This window comes from Tachypleus tridentatus, chromosome 10 (genome assembly GCF_004210375.1).
Source record: "Tachypleus tridentatus isolate NWPU-2018 chromosome 10, ASM421037v1, whole genome shotgun sequence".
In the NCBI taxonomy this organism is placed as follows: domain Eukaryota; kingdom Metazoa; phylum Arthropoda; class Merostomata; order Xiphosura; family Limulidae; genus Tachypleus; species Tachypleus tridentatus.
In genome coordinates, this window is record NC_134834.1 from 18,130,932 (window position 1) to 18,148,548 (window position 17,617).

The following is a 17,617-nucleotide window of genomic DNA, read 5'->3' on the forward strand; positions in this document are numbered from 1 at the left end:
GATCAGACTAAGGGATAAAAACCCTAATATTTTGGGTCGATCATCTTTGTAGTGGGCTTAACAGAGATAACCCATTTGCTCCTTCGCGTATAGCAACAAATAAACAAAATTTTTACGAATACATTTTTAGTTAATAATATACATGTTTTTTTTTCTCTATTAGAAGTGACCTAGATACACGTGAAGAACAAATATTTGATGATTGGTTATAAAGGAACGGAGCATGCGCATAGCATACGAGCTCATAATGATAAATTCTCTCTGAAAGACACGAACACCTAGCTCTCTGGCGTTGACTAATATATCGAAGATTGACATGGCGTTTCATAGTCGAATCACCTCAATTTATTTGAATGAAGAGAATGAGAAAAACGAACCGGCCCGTAGCTCCATCTACCAAACTTTCCGCACAATTTTGAGATTCTGTAGAATCTTTGGAGGGTCTTGTGTGGAAGGCTTAGCGGAAAGTGGTCCAGAGAATGCTTATGCGAAAAGATGCAGTTTCGTGACAATTTACGCTGTTATCATATGGTTACTTATGCTATCAGGCTGTTGTGTGACGATATTACATACACTTGAATCAGATGTTTATTCACCATTCACAAATTTCATCAACTCTTCAGCGATCGTGCTTATGGGTCTCGGTTCCTTTGGTTTCGCTATGGTGTCTTGGTACAAAGGACCTGACTGCGTTTCAATTTTGAAACAAATTCTTGTTCTAGAGAGAGAACTTGGACTCTCTTCTGCAAACGAAACAAAAATTAAAAGGTTTTCAAAGATGTATTTGATATTATTTTACCTTTTTTTACCTTTTATCACAGTATTGTGCGTGACAGTGGCAGGATATTCATATATGGAGTATCGAAACTTACTACACACATTATTTGGTTTCGCAAGTTTCCTTTTCCTTCTGGCATGGGGAGAACATTACATCTTGTACGTCCTTTATTTCGCTGTTGTGTTTATCGGATTATTTGATTCTCTGAACAGTCAAGTTGAAGAGATGTTAGACAAAGTGGGGAAAATAGACCTTTTAGAAATGCAGAGATTCAAGAAACTTCATTCGAGTCTGTCCAGCATCATGAAAGAAACTGATAGGCTTTTATCTCCTGGAATATTTATTTACTTTTCCAATGGAACCATATTTTGTTGCATCTGGGGATCCATGTTGAATGGATCTTTGAATATTATTTCGAGATTATTTGTACTGTTTCTATTGACTAACAGTTTTGTAGGCATGTTTATGATGACCTCTTATTCTGAATGTTTGGGAAAGAAGGTACTTTTATTTATTTATTACAGTCATTGTTATAGACAGTTTAGATCAGCAACCAATTGAAAAACTAAAAGGTTCAATTCTTCATCTAAAGAAAGCGGATTTCACTTTTGAAAATAATTTTTTTTTATCTTAAAAAAATATTAGATTGTTTAATCGCAGTTGATCTACCTGTTATGATTCCTAATCCTTCCATGGATTATCAGTTTTACAGTGCATTAAAAATTATGTCTGTTTTTATATGCAATGTTTATATTTTACAATACATATAATTTATCTTTATTATTGCATACGTACGTTATCCAGGTAAGACGGATCTTCAGAATTGTAGAAGGAACTTCTCCAGGAAATCTTCCTCTGAGTTACATGCAACAAGTAAGTGGAATTACAGTTTTACAGAACTACATAACCACTCTTTGGAGGGTTATTATGACACTGTCTCTTGGGCAAAGAGAGGCCGCAATCCTCTAATAATCCTTCGGTCCTTAGAGCTGGAACGAGATAACAAAATTAATACATTAGTCCAACTAAGGGATCTTCTTTCCATCAGTTCTAGTCCATCTAAAGGCATCACGTATCAAAGAGTTTCAGCGATGTTTTTTATATGGAAATCTTGTTTTTCATTACCTCCATGAGTAATAAGTTTAGCTACTACATTACGTGGAAATCTCTACATGTATCGGTGCTCTTATCTGAAGTTGATATTTCTCGTGATTACACTCAATGATAAATCATTTAAATCTGTTCAAACAATTAGCGCGCTCATTCAACTCATTTTTATCCACATACCCCTAACATACCCCCGAAACATGCTTATTTTATTCCTGTCTCATTCTCCATCACCACTCAGTCTACTGACTCTGTCCGTCCACTGACTCTATCCCTCCACTGACTCTGTCCGATCCCATGTCCAACGTGGGTTGGAATGAAATTGCACTGTGAAACACAAATAGGAGGCTGACACACATGCCTTCTTATTATTGTTATCTACTTTACATCAATAGGACCTCAGTATATCGTACGTTTGTTTTCGAATTTCGCGCAAAGCTACTCAAGGGCTATCTGCGCTAGCCGTCCTTAATTTAGCAGTGTAAGACTAGAGGGAAGGCATCACCACCCACCGCCAACTCTTGGGCTACTCTTTTATCAACGAATAGTGGGATTGACCGTAACTTTATAACGCCCCCTAGGCTAAGAGGGCGAGCATGTTTGATGCGGTGGGGATTCGAACCCTCAACCCTCAGATTACGAATCGAACACCTTAACCCACCTGGCCATGCCGGGCCAACATCACATGTACAAACTGTACTATTTTCTGCGTTAGGTCTACATCCGGAAAACACTGACATATCACTTTTGGTTAATTCTATGTACTTGAATAGAGATAAAAAAGTACTTGAATAAAAAACGAACAATGAAGGCTGTACAAAGTTAATAAGCACAACCAACATGTTAAAGTGTTTAAAAGCGTTTCAAATGTTTTGTTGACTATATTACACCATAGAAACTTCTTACATGAACTCTGGGAAAAACGTCACAAAACAGTTGACCAATGAATTGGGCGAATTTGTTTTACTTGTATATGTGTGTGTGTGTGGATTTTGAGTGTTTGTTTGTTTTGAATTTCGCGCAAAGCTACTCGAGGGCTATCTGCGCTAACCGTCCCTAATTTAGCAGTGTAAGACTAGAGATAGAGTAGCTAGTCATCACCACCCACCGCCAACTCTTGGGCTACTCTTTTATCAACGAAGAGTGGGATTAACCGTCACATTATAACGCTCCCATAACTGAAAGAGTGAACATGTTTGGTGTGACGGTGATTCGAACCTCCGACTTTTGGATTACGAGTCGAACGCCTTAACCCACCTGGCCATGCCGGGCCCGTATTTCGACTGAAGTAAGTGGAATTGACTACCAGTGTTTACTACGTATTAAAGTACGGATCAAACACACAGAAGCCCAAATAACTGAAAAATGTATGTAATAATAATTACATTTAACGTAATAATTACATATTTTAATCAATAATTTAGAGTTGTAAGGATATTATTTCAGTCGTTATAGCATCCGTTGCAGACAAATTGTTAAGCTGTACTGCTCTAAAATACTTATCGCACCAAATATGCTCGTCCTTTCAGCCGTGGGGACGTTGCAATGTTAAGACCAATCCCACTATTCGTTGGTAAAAAAAGTAGCCCAAGTTGGCCGTGAGTGATGATGACTAGCTATCTTCCCTCTAGTCTTACAATGCTAAATTAGAGACGGCGAGCGCAGATGGCCTTCATATAGCTTTGCGCCAAATTAAAAACAAACCAATCGAAATCCTGTTTTTAAACGCTTTTAAAGTAGATTTCTTAAATAATCAAACCATAGCTCTTCTAAGATTCTTCTTACAGTTAAATGTTTCATTATTTTTTTTATTAGAAAGTTTTGTCAGTGATTTTGTCTCTTGAATGATTTTCACCAGTGACAAACCTTGTTCTTTTCAGATGCCTCTTTCGGTTCTGATGACGTCAAACGGAGAAGTGCACTTCACTGCTTCAGGGTTCTTCAAGATTAACAGTGCTTTGATGACAACGGTAAAGCGAAGTTAGATAAATATTTTGTAGGCTTTAGTGATAAAATGTGGTAAAACATCCTTACAACATATAGAATTCGAACATGTTATGTTTATATGAACGATGATTCTTTAGTATTTTAGTTTATACAAATTGATACACGTCTGCTTAAAACAAAATCAGGATGACCTACTGGTCAGCTTGCCGGACAGTGGCTCCTAGAATCCAGATTTAAAAAAATACAACAACGACAACAACAACAACAATGGTTGGCCGTATTTGCTGCCTCCTGTCTACTTTAACATGTCAACAAGTCCAATAAAGGAAGAAGACGTAATACTTTCTCTGTTGAGCTGACTGTTCTTCACGTGTATTTTTAGTTACCTTGTGAATATTTACATCTGTCTTCCAAGTAACCATAATCTTTACTGCTTTAAGAAACAACACGTAGAACTAACACACAAATGTGTGTTAAATAACATGTGAATCTAGTATTTCAGGAATTACTTAAAGAAATTTTCAAAAAAATCGTATAAAACGTTTTGTCAAATCAGTTTTTCTTTATCCTTTTTCAGATAACTGGAGCGATATTTACTTACACCGTCATTTTGATCCAGAATCGGGAGTTGTGAATCGTCATCGGTTCTACAATAATAATTAAATGTTATCTCGTTAATAACATCGGCCCCCGCTAGTAACAACAAAATGTTTACTGTTTCTTGTTCCTGGACAGAAAGTGTTATTTCCCAATTGCTTAAGCCTAAAGTAAATAGAAAAGACCTATTTTGCTCTTCAAACTTTACTTTTGTGACCAGGGAGCGTATAACGAAAACAAGATGGGAGACGATATTTGGGATACGTGAAAGTGATATACATTACAGTCGCAACTCACAAAAAACTACTCATTTCTAAACATTTTTGTATAAATTTAGTATAAATACATGTAAATATTCATTCATATGTTGGTTTATTCAGACCTTATGCAAATGAAAATGTACAAATTTTCTATACTTTTACAACATAAGCAATTAAGAAATAACACATACTATCCAGGAACAAAATTTGTGTTACATAGCGTAATGTAACTAGTTAAAAATGCTGGTCTACCCACGAATTTGCAGCGTCTTAAAAGACTCAACAACTTGTAATGATTAGAATGTATTGATTCATCAACTGGATACCTTCGTTGTTATCAACATTTTCGGCCATAATCCCAATAATACTACACCAAGTACGACCAATTTAGGTGATGTAGATTAGTCCTAATGTCGTATACTAAGCTAGCAGTGTTAAATAATTCTCGTGATATAACAGTGTACATGTGTAATAATTAAATGAAAATTGACGTACCATATGTGTTAATAATTTAAAACTTACTGTTATTGTAAGAGATTAAAAAAAAGCGTTTCTATACGTTTGATTTCCAAACCTTATTCACTGTATTCTGTAAGTGTGATTTCGAAGCCTTACTTGTGGTATTCCGTATGCTCAAACTATAAGTCTTATTTATCGTATTCTGTAGGTTAATTTCTATTAACCGAGTGCTCAGCGGAAAAATAAGTTTTTTATACACGTTAGCATCCTATTAAAACTATCTTTTACTCAAGCTGAGATTCCTACTATTAATTTATCTGTATTTCGGTTTTTAGAAATATTAACTGTATATAAAGCAGCAGCTTGATTTATAAGTAATGCTTGTTAACAAGTTGGCTTGGGTGTTATTTAAATCTTTAATAAAGTAATATAGGGTGCGCCTGTATCTGTGATGACGTCATAATAAATGTAGTAACAGTTTTTGCTTGTGTGGTGTTTTTTTATGCACTGATAAAATTATTTTCATAGTTCCACTGTCGGTACATTTAAAACACATCATGAATAGAACCGAGCAATGTGACAAGAAACCATTATCAGAATAAAACTGTTAACCTGGAATAGTGGCGAAATACAAAAATAAACAAACCGATTTGAGTTTTGTTTTTTAAATTTCGCGCAAAAGCTACATGAAGGGTATCTGCGCTAGCCGTCCCTAATTTAGCAGCGTAAGACCATCCAACGCCAACCCTTGGGCTATTCTCTTACCAATGAATAGTGAGATTGACCGTGACGTTATAACGCCCCCATGGCTAAAAGGGCGAGCATGTTTGGTGCGACGGGAATTTGAACCCGCGACCTTCACATCACGAGTCGAGTGCCTTTAACCATCTGGTCATGCCGAGCCCCATTTGAGTTTTGTAAGTCTTTAGAAGGGTAAGACCTGCACCAACTGAAAGACATTTCTTCTAACCCGTTCGGCCCGGCATGGCCAGAGGGGTTAAGGCGTTGGACTCGTAATCTGTAGGTCGCGGGTTTGAATTCCCGTCACACCAAACATGCTCGTCCTTTTAGCCGTGGGGGCGTTGTAATGTGACTGTCAATCCAACTATTCGTTGGTTAAAGACTAGCCCAAGAGTTGGCGGTGGGTGGTGATGACTCGCTGCCTTCCCTCTAGTCTTACACTGCTAAATTAGGGGCGGCCAGCGAAAATAGCCATCATGTAACCATGCTTCATAATTCATCGCAGCCTATAATTTATTTGTTTAATACTCGAAAACATTATATAATGTTAACAATACTATCAGTAGCATAATAGAAAGTTTTCCCGTGAAATGGTTTTAGTTTAACGAACAGCACACGAGTAGTGCATAATAAACGGTCGTTTTAAAGTAGTTAGAAACACGTTTCCGCACTTGTAAAAGCTATGTACACACACGTAAGGAAGTAACCACGCTTATCACGTATGAACACTTCTCTCAGTAAAGTTTGTTTGGTTCTTACTAAATACAAAGCTACACAAGGGGCTATCTGTGCTCTGTCCGACCACTGGTTGCAAAACCCGGTTTGTAGCAGCATAGATCCACAAACAATACGCTGTGCCACTGGTGGGGTGAGAGAGAGCTCTCTCAATGAAGCGTCATCTGTGAAATAAAATACAACCTTAGTTTGAGTGTTTGTGTTTTTTTTTAGATCTAAACTGAAGGTTAAACGCAAATACTCAATTTTTTTATCTCTCGGTATTTGTTTCACGATTAAAAATATCTGTTTCATTCTAACACTTTCCAATATTTGCCTTTATTTTCTTTCTTTTCCTTGTATTAAAATAATTAAAATATTTTATGACGTTTGTTTATACTCACATTCTTTTCAGAATTCAAATCTCATTTCAACAATTTCAAAATATAAAATTTTCCCATCAGAACTTCAGATACTAATAATGTACATCAGACGTTTCATAGCTGAGATTTTGTTGTTTTTTTTTGTTAAATTCGCGCAAAGCTACACGAGGACTATCTGCACTAGTCGTCCCTAATTTAGCAGTGTAAGACTAGAGGGAAGGCAGCTAGTCATTATCGCCCACCGCCAACTCTTGGGGTACTATTTTACCAACGAATAGTGGGGTTGACCGTCGCATTATAACGCCTCCACGGCTGAAAGGGCGGGCATTTTTGGTATGATGGGGATTCGAACCCTCCACCCTCAAATTACGAGTCGAGCGCCTTAACCACCTTGCCGTGCTGGGCCTTTCAAATCAGAACACTTCCAAAACTAGATTCTAACTACAGCATACTTCTACATAATCTCTGGCCTGGCATGATCACGTGATCAGGTGCACATCTCGCGGGCTCGAATTGTTGCCCCACAAAACATGCTTGCTATTTTGCAGCCGTAGGGGCGTTGTAATTGTAGAAGTCAGTCCCATTGTTCGTTGACAAAAGTTGGCGGAAGGTGGTGATCACCAGCTGTCTTCCCTTTAGTCTTACGTGGCTGAATCAGGTAGGGATAAAGCCCTAGTGTGATGTACTTAGTCTGATGGGGATTCGAACCTTCGTCCCTAAGATTACGACTCCAGCACCCGAACAAGCTGGCTCTGCTGGACCGACTGGTCTTGGAATATTTCCTTACAGTGAAAACAGTTGGAGTCTCTCGTCAGAATTTCATGTTTATCAAACCTCATTAATATGTTTTTGCTAGGGCGTGCACGTCTTCTAAGGTAACTGATATTTACTTTCTTGCAAAGTCGTGCCAGTGATTACGACATGGTTATCTTTATTAAAGGTAATTAATAAATGACTTTAGATAAACATGGTACGACAATGACAAGCGATCCATCAAATCCTAATGTCGTGTTTATTTTTTGGGTGGTTTACTATTCGTTGTTAGTGATGTGTGGTTTAACGGACAACTCTAACAACCTTTATATAGTTGTTTGAAAATAGACGATCCTTCAAAACATTATAAGTAGCAAAACAATTGAATAACTAACAGCGTTTTCTATTGACATCGGATTCAATGTGATTTGTTTAGAGAGATTAAAAATGTTATTCCGTGATATCGTTGTGCCATTTTTTTTAAACGGTCCCTTTAAGAGTTAAATATAGAAACGCACTGAAACATTGCATGTGTACTGTACTTTATTGACCAACGTGTATTGACAGTGCAAGCAATAATACAAAATACATGTAAAGGATTTTAAGCACGTGGCCACTTTATAACACGTGTGTTTAAATATAGAAATAGTTTAAATATAAATATGACAAACAAGGTTCATTGGGTGTGGTCAACAGAGGTCTTTGAAAAGCCCATGGTGACCTAGCGGTCAACAGAGGACTTTGAAAAGCCCATGGTGACCTAGTGGTCAACAGAGGTCTTTGAAAAGCCCATGATGACCTAGTGGTCAACAGAAAATCTTAAAAATACCATTGATAGCCAGGTGAGGTCAGCAGTAAGGTTATTGTCGGCTAGATATAATCATCAGAGAATCTTAAAATGTCCATCTTCAGCCGGAGTGATGGTCAACAAGAGTGTCCAGAAACGAATATCAGCCTACTTAAGCGGTTTTGGGATACAGTAAAGCTTTTAATTAAAATGAATGCAATTACTTCATGGTTTTAGATTAATCATAAGACAAAAATCACTGTCTCGAATTAATTGGTGCACTCGGCGATGTCGAACAGGTGCCGCTTGGAACAGTAACGGTGTTACTGGTTTGAATCAAAATTACTGTGTACGTCAGTATAACACCGGTTATCTGATAAAAGAGAGAAACAAGAAAAGACAAAGAGGTTTATCTGGAACTGATTTTCCCGGTAATATATCTGTTTTATAATATTAGATTGCATTTCTTCGCACTTTGTTTATGAGGAAGAACAACGTAATTACATTCAAACTATCAAATTTCGTTTTATTTAAAGTAATAATATGCCTTTAGACTTAAACCGCTGAATGTCTTAAAGATATAATCCAACAGAAAAACGTCGAGTTTAACCTAATAACAAAACATCAATTGAAAGAAATTAAGCGAGTGAAATCGCTTTTTGTTTTGAATTTCGCGCGAAGCTACACGAGGGCTATCTGCACTAGGCGTCCCTAATTTTGCAGTGTAAGATTAAAGTGAAGGCAGCTAGCCATCACCACTCACCGCCAACTCTTGGGCTACTCTTTTACCAACGAATAGTAGGATTGACCGTCATATTATAACGCCCCCACGGCTGAAAGAGCGAGCATGTTTGGTATGACGGAGATTCGAACTCTCGACCCTCAGATCACGAGTCGAGTGCCTTAACTACCTAAACATGTCGGGTCTGCTTTTTGGCTTATACTGTTGATAGGTTTGTTTCTTTACTTTAGAGCAAGGTTATGTTAAGATATCTACTGTCTCCACAGCGGAGAATCGAACCCCACATTTTAGCGTCTTAAGTCTCTCTGGTGGGCCCCTTCTGTGGCACAACGGAATGTCTGCGGACTCACACCGCTAGAAACCGGATTTTGATACCCATTGGTAGTTTTGTGCTTAGTTACAACTACACTCTCTGCTGGACACTAACAGATGTTCACATGTGAACAAATGAAATGGTTTTAGTTACAAGGAGAAAAAGACAATTTCTGGAATGAAAAAAAATTCGTTACCATAAATAATTAAACGATAAACATAAAGATATCGACAAAACTACATAAACGACAATCACAACTTTGAAAATTATGTATCAGACGAATGAAATTATTTCTATTACGAATTAAAACCAGAGAATAGGGATAATAGAATCAAACTTTAAAACGTGGACTGTCTAATGCTGCCGTGTCTAGCGTAGGGATTAGATCTCAATCTTTTGCATTATAAACCCTCAAGCTTACCGTCGGAGAGAATATAAGGTCGTGGACAACGGAAAGCAAATGTAATTCAGTGTTAGCTGATACAAATTCTGTAACTATTAAAAAACTAGATTTACGAAAACGAGTTCAGATAAACTGCCACCTAGTGGGTCAGGAAAAACTTCACGGACGTAAAGTCTAAAATCCCGGGATGGATTTCAGATGGTAAACAGAAAGCGGTTAGTCCATTGTTTAATTTTGTACTAAAAATAAATAGATAGTTAACCATTTTATAGTAAACAAAATCAAATAGTCCTGGCATAGCCAGGTGATTTGCCCGTTCGAACTCCCGTCACACCAAACGTGATTGACCTTTCATCTGTCGGGGCGTTATAATGTACGTTTAATTCCACTATTCGTTGGTAAAAGAGTATCCTTAGAGGGAAGGTAGCTAGTGACCACAACCCACCGCAAAGCTACATGAGGGCTATCTGCGAAACTCAAAAACAAACCAAGTCAAACATCTCTATTTCTCCTTTAAATGTTTCTAAATTTTTACTCGTGTGTGGAGACTTTTAATGAAACCTTTAACTACAAAGAAATAGAAAGTAAGGGAGTGACTGGATGTAACTAACCGTTGTGATAAGAGACTGATTGATAGTAAAAAACCCAGACGCACTGAAAGCAATTGGATTTTCTGCAGCCCTCAAGGCAGAGTTAGTTATCTGGAATATCAGGACAAAAACTAATTAATTAAACACATAATATCTTAAGCTTAATTAGACGCCTATAGGTTAAAAATGACCAAGTAAACAAAATCTTACCAAAACAAATAAATCCCGAAGATCACTGAGTACAATCAAAGTGAAATTTAAAACACACTCTTACAACACATTTAACAGGTATATCTAATCTTTAAAACTACTAACGTTTTAATTATTGGTTATATGTAATCCGTTACATTAATCACATGTATTTGTTGATTACAAAAACTTTTACACCATTACATTCGTGTGTTTAATGGCTATATGAAATCCTCGACTTTACTAACATGTTTTAAAAATTATGTATAACCTTTAACACCACTAAATAGTATTTAATGGCTATATGAAATCCTCGACTTTACTAACATGTTTTCAAAATTATATATAACCTTTAACACCACTAAATAGTATTTAATGGCTATATGAAATCCTCGACTTTACTAACATGTTTTCAAAATTATATATAACCTTTAACACTACTAAATAATATTTAATGGCTATATGAAATCCTCGACTTTACTAACATGTTTTCAAAATTATATATAACCTTTAACACCACTAAAAAGTATTTAATGGCTATATGAAATCCTCGACTTTACTAACATGTTTTAAAAATTATGTATAACCTTTAACACCACTAAATAGTATTTAATGGCTATATGAAATCCTTGACTTTACTAACATGTTTTCAAAATTATATATAACCTTTAACACTACTAAATAATATTTAATGGCTATATGAAATCCTCGACTTTACTAACATGTTTTCAAAATTATATATAACCTTTAACACTACTAAATAATATTTAATGGCTATATGAAATCCTCGACTTTACTAACATGTTTTCAAAATTATATATAACCTTTAACACCACTAAATTGTATTTTATGGCTATATGAAATCCTCGACTTTACTAACATGTTTTCAAAATTATATATAACCTTTAACACCACTAAAAAGTATTTAATGGCTATATGAAATCCTCGACTTTACTAACATGTTTTCAAAATTATATATAACCTTTAACACCACTAAAAAGTATTTAATGGCTATATGAAATCCTCGACTTTACTAACATGTTTTCAAAATTATATATAACCTTTAACACCACTAAATTGTATTTTATGGCTATATGAAATCCTCGACTTTACTAACATGTTTTCAAAATTATATATAACCTTTAACACCACTAAAAAGTATTTAATGGCTATATGAAATCCTCGACTTTACTAACATGTTTTCAAAATTATATATAACCTTTAACACCACTAAAAAGTATTTAATGGCTATATGAAATCCTCGACTTCACTAACATGTTTTCAAAATTATATATAACCTTTAACACCCCTAAAAAGTATTTAATGGCTATATGAAATCCTCGACTTTACTAACATGTTTTCAAAATTATATATAACCTTTAACACCACTAAAAAGTATTTAATGGCTATATGAAATTCTGGACTTTATTACGATGTTTTTCAAATTATATATAACACGTATTTAAAGGTGTTATACAAATGTTAACACCCCTTATGACTAACGTTAGTTCCGTAACGTGAGAGTAACGGATATCTCAAGTTTAACACATTGACCTGAAACAGTGAAACTATAAACGAGGATAATTACGTTTTCATAAACACTGTGAAAATATTACGAACATATCACCTACAAGTGAGAGGAAAAACACAACCTGATGTGTTGTAGGAATCTCAGTGTTGATGGTTGTAAAGTTGGAAGGAAACAAGACATGATTTGGTTGGAACTAACATCTATCATACCTGCTGAATGTATCTCTGAGGAAGTAGACCAACTGGGATTTCTTCTATAATCTTGTAGAAGTGATTAGCCTAAAAGGAAGTTGAACAATAAGCTAAAACAAACATCAAAGTGTTTTTTTAAAGAACAATCAGTTATAGGTTTCTCATATCGTCCATGATATGTCCATAGTTTAAAACAGCTGTGTTGTCCAGTTCTTATTTTTACAAGAATAATTATATTTCTACATCACTTCTTACATCAAAACATTTTCTGAAGGTGTTATTACAGTTTCGGGAATACTATAGTATGTGATGGCAAGTTATGTCAGTATAAAACATCAACATTTTCATTTGCTCTTCAGTTTTTAAAAATAATGACGTAACGTATTTTACCAAAACAGCCAATGTTACTTTCTGAAGTTAACGATTCTTTTAGAAGTGTTTTCATACACACGGAGAACATATGAATGGACAAGCCGAACTAAACCACATTCTTTTATATCTGCTAAACCAAAGGTAATGATAAAGATGGTCGTGGCTTCAACCTAATTGTTCAGTAAAACAAAAAGGAAAAGTAAAAAAAAAAAAATAACAATTTTGATTTTTTGACGTCGAGAGACGTTGGGAGAAACAGTTACTGGATCATCCAATGTTTTTCACACTTTTATTAGTTCCTGTAACTTGTTACGAGGCTGTGCATTATTGTAGTGTCAGAACTAGTGTTATACGGTTACAAATACACAGTTACAAATACTGTGCGTTACAACTAGTTTCATATTTCAGTCATCCAAACACATATATTTGTCTTTAGTAAGTTTGTTTGTTTGTTTGTGAATTTCGCACAAAGCTATTTCAATCTGCCATGCTATACAACATGCGTATCAAACGCATGTTGTAGGAAGTTGGCTTCTAACCAGTAATCATGTCTATTTACAGCCAAGAAACGATTAATGCAATACCCGAACAGTCTATAAGACTGCTGGCGTAAGAATTACACTGCACTCCGTCATCTGTAAAATTCAGTTGCACCTACGTGGTCAGTTGCACCTACGTGGCCAGTTGCACCTACGTGGTTAGTTGCACCTACGTGGCCTCAAAATAAAAGATTGCTTCGAATAAAAGTGTCAACAAAAGTTAGTGATGCAGTAAAATGTTTCCACCACTGTAGATGACCCAATAAAGTGTGTCCATACAAGCATGATTTTACTTTGGCTAAATATTACTTTAACGTTAAATATCAGTGAACTCTAAAGGAAATTATTCTGTGTGACCTAAAGTTATCAAAGCGCTTGTACTCAAATCAGGAAAAAAGATGGCAAAATTAGTGAATAAAAATCGTTTTAAATGAAAGGGGTAGTTTCAGAAATTACGCTAAGAAAGAAAATAACGAATAATCTGACAGATTGAGGGAGAGACAGGAAAAACATACTACAAGAGCTAACTTCATTTGTTAACATTATACACTGAGGAAAAAAAATCGTGAGTTAATCTGACGACGTGTGAAAATACCACTGTTTCACTCTGTATAACAAATGTGTGATTGGCTGAAGAGTTGTGGTTGTTACTGAATTGTGCATTTCGTGACAAGCTATTTGATACGGCTTACCTTTTCTGTCATACCACTTGAAAACATACAGATTGTAAACATTGAAAAGAACAGCGAAAAAAATGTGAACAATAGAATATACGGCTCTGTGAATGATTCACCATGGTACCATAATGCTCCACAAATACAGCAGTACTGAACCCCAACAAGAAAGAAGAGAAAAATACAGGGCGACAACACTACATCCACAACATCCACGAGTTCCGTGAGTTTAAAATGAAGTTTTCGAAACCGTTCCAATTTATGAGGTTCTAATATTTCCCTACCATTCAATTCCTCTCGAAGTTGAAAGTTTATAGATTCAAAGAAACTGGTAAAAACCAAAGCAAAATAAACGGAATAAATGAAAAATATACCTCCCCAAATATTCAAAAGATACGTAACTGTGAAACATAGCAGATAGGTGAAATGCGCTGAATCAAAAAAAAAAGTGAAGTTAATTTTTACCTTGACGTAGACAATCACAAACGTTATAGCAGGTAAAGAAACAAAGGCATAGAATATAAATAATCCTACAAAGTACTTTATTCTAACTTTTGACTTCAATGAAAGAGTAAGGTCATTCTCTAGAACAATAATCTGTTTAAGAACAACGACAATTTTTGGACCTTTGTACCAGAACATGACGCAAAAGAAAGTTCCACTTAGTGCTAGTAATCCTAAACTAAAGATCTGAATAAACGACGAGTAGGCCCGAGTTTGAACCTTCATTTCATTAATGATGAGAAACGAAACAGCGACAACAAAAACAATGCACAAAAACCAAAGGAAGGAGAAATAAATCAACCAGAAACTGCATCTTTTGGCGCGTAATTTTGTCGAGTCACTTCTTTTCAATCCAACTAAAGACGAAGATCCAAAGAGTCGATAAACCCAAGTGATTATCCGAAAACTCTGATAAACGACGGACTTTTCTTGGTTAATGTCTTTCTTTTTAAAAGGGCGGACTTGAAAATGCGTTGACATGGTTCTAAAGGAGTTCACGAGAATTTGACAACGAGACACGGACCTTTACAATCCAATATACTGTTCAATTGGGCGGAGCATTAACTGGTTGATTACCGACCAACCAATCAGAGATATAAGTTCTCTAAGTAACCTATATTGCTATAGGGACTTTTGTAAGCAAGTTTATCACGAGGTGCCGAAATAAATTTCTTTTTTAATTTCGCGCAAAGCTACAAGAGGGCTAATTGCGATAACCGTCCACAATTTGGCAGTGTAAGACTAGAGGGAAGGCAGCTAGTCATCACCACCCACCGCCAACTCTTGGGTTTCTCTTTTACCAACGAAAAGTAGGATTGACCGTAACATTATAACGCCCTCGCGGCCGAAAGAGCGAGCATGTTTGATGTGACGGGGATTCGAACTTGCGACCGAAATGAAACGTTTGAGTAAAATTTTCTTTAGCGTGACTTTGTAAGTGATTCAATTTTTTTAAATTTACCTTAAAATAATTATTAAAATGTGTTATTCAATGTTTAGTTCAAATAATATTTAATAACATGTTTTACAATGTCAAAACGCCTGGCATGGCCTAGCGCGTTAAGGCGTGCGCTTCGTAATCTGAGGGTTGCGGGTTCGCGCCTGAGTCGCGCCAAACATGCTCGCCCTCCCAGCCGTGGGGGCGATATAATGTGACGATCAATCCCACTATTCGTTGGTAAAAGAGTAGCCCAAAAGTTGGCGGTGGGTGGTGATGATTAGCTGCCTTTCCTCTAGTCTTACTGCTAAATTAGGGACGGCTAGCACAGATAGCCCTCGACTAGCTTTGTGCGAAATTATAAACAAACAAACAATTATTCCAAAATTAACTTTTCCGGAAAATTTGTTGGCACACATGGCGTGTGTATCTCCTCGTCTGTAATACAGCAAATTTTGGCGAATAAATAATATGTAAGCGTAGTTTTGTCTTCAGTGTTCCGTGTATTATTCAGTTAATTAAAGTGGTTTGAGGAAATTATAATCCTCATGAGTAAGTTACTTCAATCAGCATAGTTTAGAAAATGTAAAACTGGAACGTTTGTTATATTTGTTCGTACTGAGTCATTCTTCAGTCCTCGTTAAATAGGAATGGATAATTTTAACGCACTTGTCAAGTCTGTCTGTCCAAAACGTTGGTAACAAACCCTTTTCTCTACCATGGATACATCGGCGACTAAATAACACAAAACAAATGTATAACAAATGTAGTTTTACGCTCAGAACAAAAAGGCCCCGGCATGGCCAGGTGGTGAAGGCACTCGACTCGTAATTTGAGGCTCGCGGGTTCGAATCCACGTCACACCAAACATGATCGCCCTTTCAGCCGTCGGGGCGTTATAATGTGACGGTCAATCCTACTGTTTGTTGGTAAAAGAGCAGCCCAAGAGTTGGAGGTGGGTGGTGATGACTACCTGCTTTCCTTCTAGTCTTACACTGCTGAATTAAGGACGGCTAGCGCAGATAACCCTTGAGTAGCTTTGCGCGAAATTCAAAATAAACCAAGTCACTATCCAAATCATGCTAAACTGGCGCCATCTAGTTATTAAGTAATATACTCCGCTTTGTTAAACTGAAAGGTACATCACAGACAGTCCATTGTGATTAACAAGAAACAAACCATCGCTAAAAACGTGGAGATTGTAAATCCGCGCGCTCCTTACGCTAAAAATCTTCGATACACATAATAGGCACAGGTCAGAGAGAGCCTATTGTGTAACTATGTTCTTACGCAAAAAAGATAATTGTTTGTTTCTTTTGAATTTCGCACAAAGCTACTCGAGGGTTGTCTGCGCTAGCCGTCCCTAATTTAGCAGTGTAAGACAAGAGGGAAGGCAGCGAGTCATCACCACCCACCGCCAACTCTTGGGCTACTCTTTTACCAACGAATAGTGGGATTGACTGTCACATTATAACGCCCCCACGGCTAATAGGGCGAGCATGTTTGGCGCGACGGGTATGCGAACCCGCGACCCTCAGAATACGAGTCGCACACCTTAACACCCTTGGCCATGCCGAGCCGCAAAGAGGATAATATATCAATCAAACGTTTCAAGTGCTCGTATTTACCGATATTTATACATGTTCGCATGAACTGACACACCCAACTCTACGATCATGTTAGTATTGGAAACTTTCTTTTATATTTTTCTGTTATCTTTTCAAATTTATTCATTGATTTTTTTTTAAATGATTTGTTGAATTAAAAAAAACGACTTTCCCCTGGTGGTAGATGTCTCAGCAGTATGAAAACCTGGTCTCAAATTCTCTAATGAGATTTTTATCAATCGTTTTTTTAAAGGAACTACAGACATCTAACAATCACAATGTTCTGGAGAAACACCGCATGATTTGACAAGTTTCACACGTATCTGTTAAACTTTTGTTAACACAAATAATTTTAAGGGAATTGGAGAGCAACTTGAATATCAAAATTAACACCTGAACAGTTTTAACTGTAATTGTTACATAAAAATAAATGAATATAAACCACTGATGTTTTTCATTTTGTTGAATTATATGAGGGAATTCTGGGAATATATGTGTG

The 17,617-nt window shown here is 36.3% G+C and overlaps 2 protein-coding genes across 3 annotated transcripts; one reads left to right on the forward strand and one right to left on the reverse strand.

Moving 5' to 3' along the window:
• The first annotated feature begins 304 nt into the window (after positions 1-304).
• Positions 305-5,593, forward strand: LOC143228017 (uncharacterized). Its single transcript, XM_076459362.1, has 4 exons — positions 305-1,279; positions 1,583-1,651; positions 3,766-3,855; positions 4,410-5,593. The coding sequence occupies exons 1-4, from the start codon at positions 317-319 to the stop codon at positions 4,464-4,466; spliced, it is 1,179 nt and encodes a 392-aa protein (XP_076315477.1). The 5' UTR covers positions 305-316; the 3' UTR covers positions 4,467-5,593.
• A 2,693-nt stretch (positions 5,594-8,286) lies between these two features.
• Positions 8,287-15,064, reverse strand: LOC143228018 (uncharacterized). 2 transcript variants are annotated; one of them, XM_076459363.1, is made up of 4 exons: positions 14,089-15,064; positions 12,504-12,572; positions 10,596-10,685; positions 8,287-8,899 (listed from the first exon to the last, which is right to left on the reverse strand). In XM_076459363.1, exons 1-4 carry the CDS (start codon positions 15,052-15,054, stop codon positions 8,783-8,785), a joined length of 1,242 nt encoding a protein of 413 aa, XP_076315478.1. In that variant the 5' UTR covers positions 15,055-15,064; the 3' UTR covers positions 8,287-8,782. The 2 variants fall into 2 exon arrangements, 1 of the variants encoding a protein (XP_076315478.1); XR_013015149.1 differs by having other exon boundaries at positions 8,871-8,899; positions 12,395-12,572.
• Positions 15,065-17,617: the final 2,553 nt, after the last annotated feature.

Excerpts from the sequence above, each read along its gene's own strand:
- LOC143228017 (XM_076459362.1), top strand. The coding sequence starts at position 317 with ATGGCGTTTCATAGTCGAATCACCTCAATTTATTTGAATGAAGAGAAT. Across the intron at positions 1,280-1,582 it reads CTGAATGTTTGGGAAAGAAG|GTAAGACGGATCTTCAGAAT; the intron begins GTACTTTTATTT and ends TACGTTATCCAG. Across the intron at positions 1,652-3,765 it reads CTCTGAGTTACATGCAACAA|ATGCCTCTTTCGGTTCTGAT; the intron begins GTAAGTGGAATT and ends TGTTCTTTTCAG.
- LOC143228018 (XM_076459363.1), bottom strand. The coding sequence starts at position 15,054 with ATGTCAACGCATTTTCAAGTCCGCCCTTTTAAAAAGAAAGACATTAAC. Across the intron at positions 10,686-12,503 it reads CTCAGAGATACATTCAGCAG|ATAACTAACTCTGCCTTGAG; the intron begins GTATGATAGATG and ends CTGATATTCCAG. Across the intron at positions 8,900-10,595 it reads ATCAGTCTCTTATCACAACG|ATAACCGGTGTTATACTGAC; the intron begins GTTAGTTACATC and ends CTCTTTTATCAG.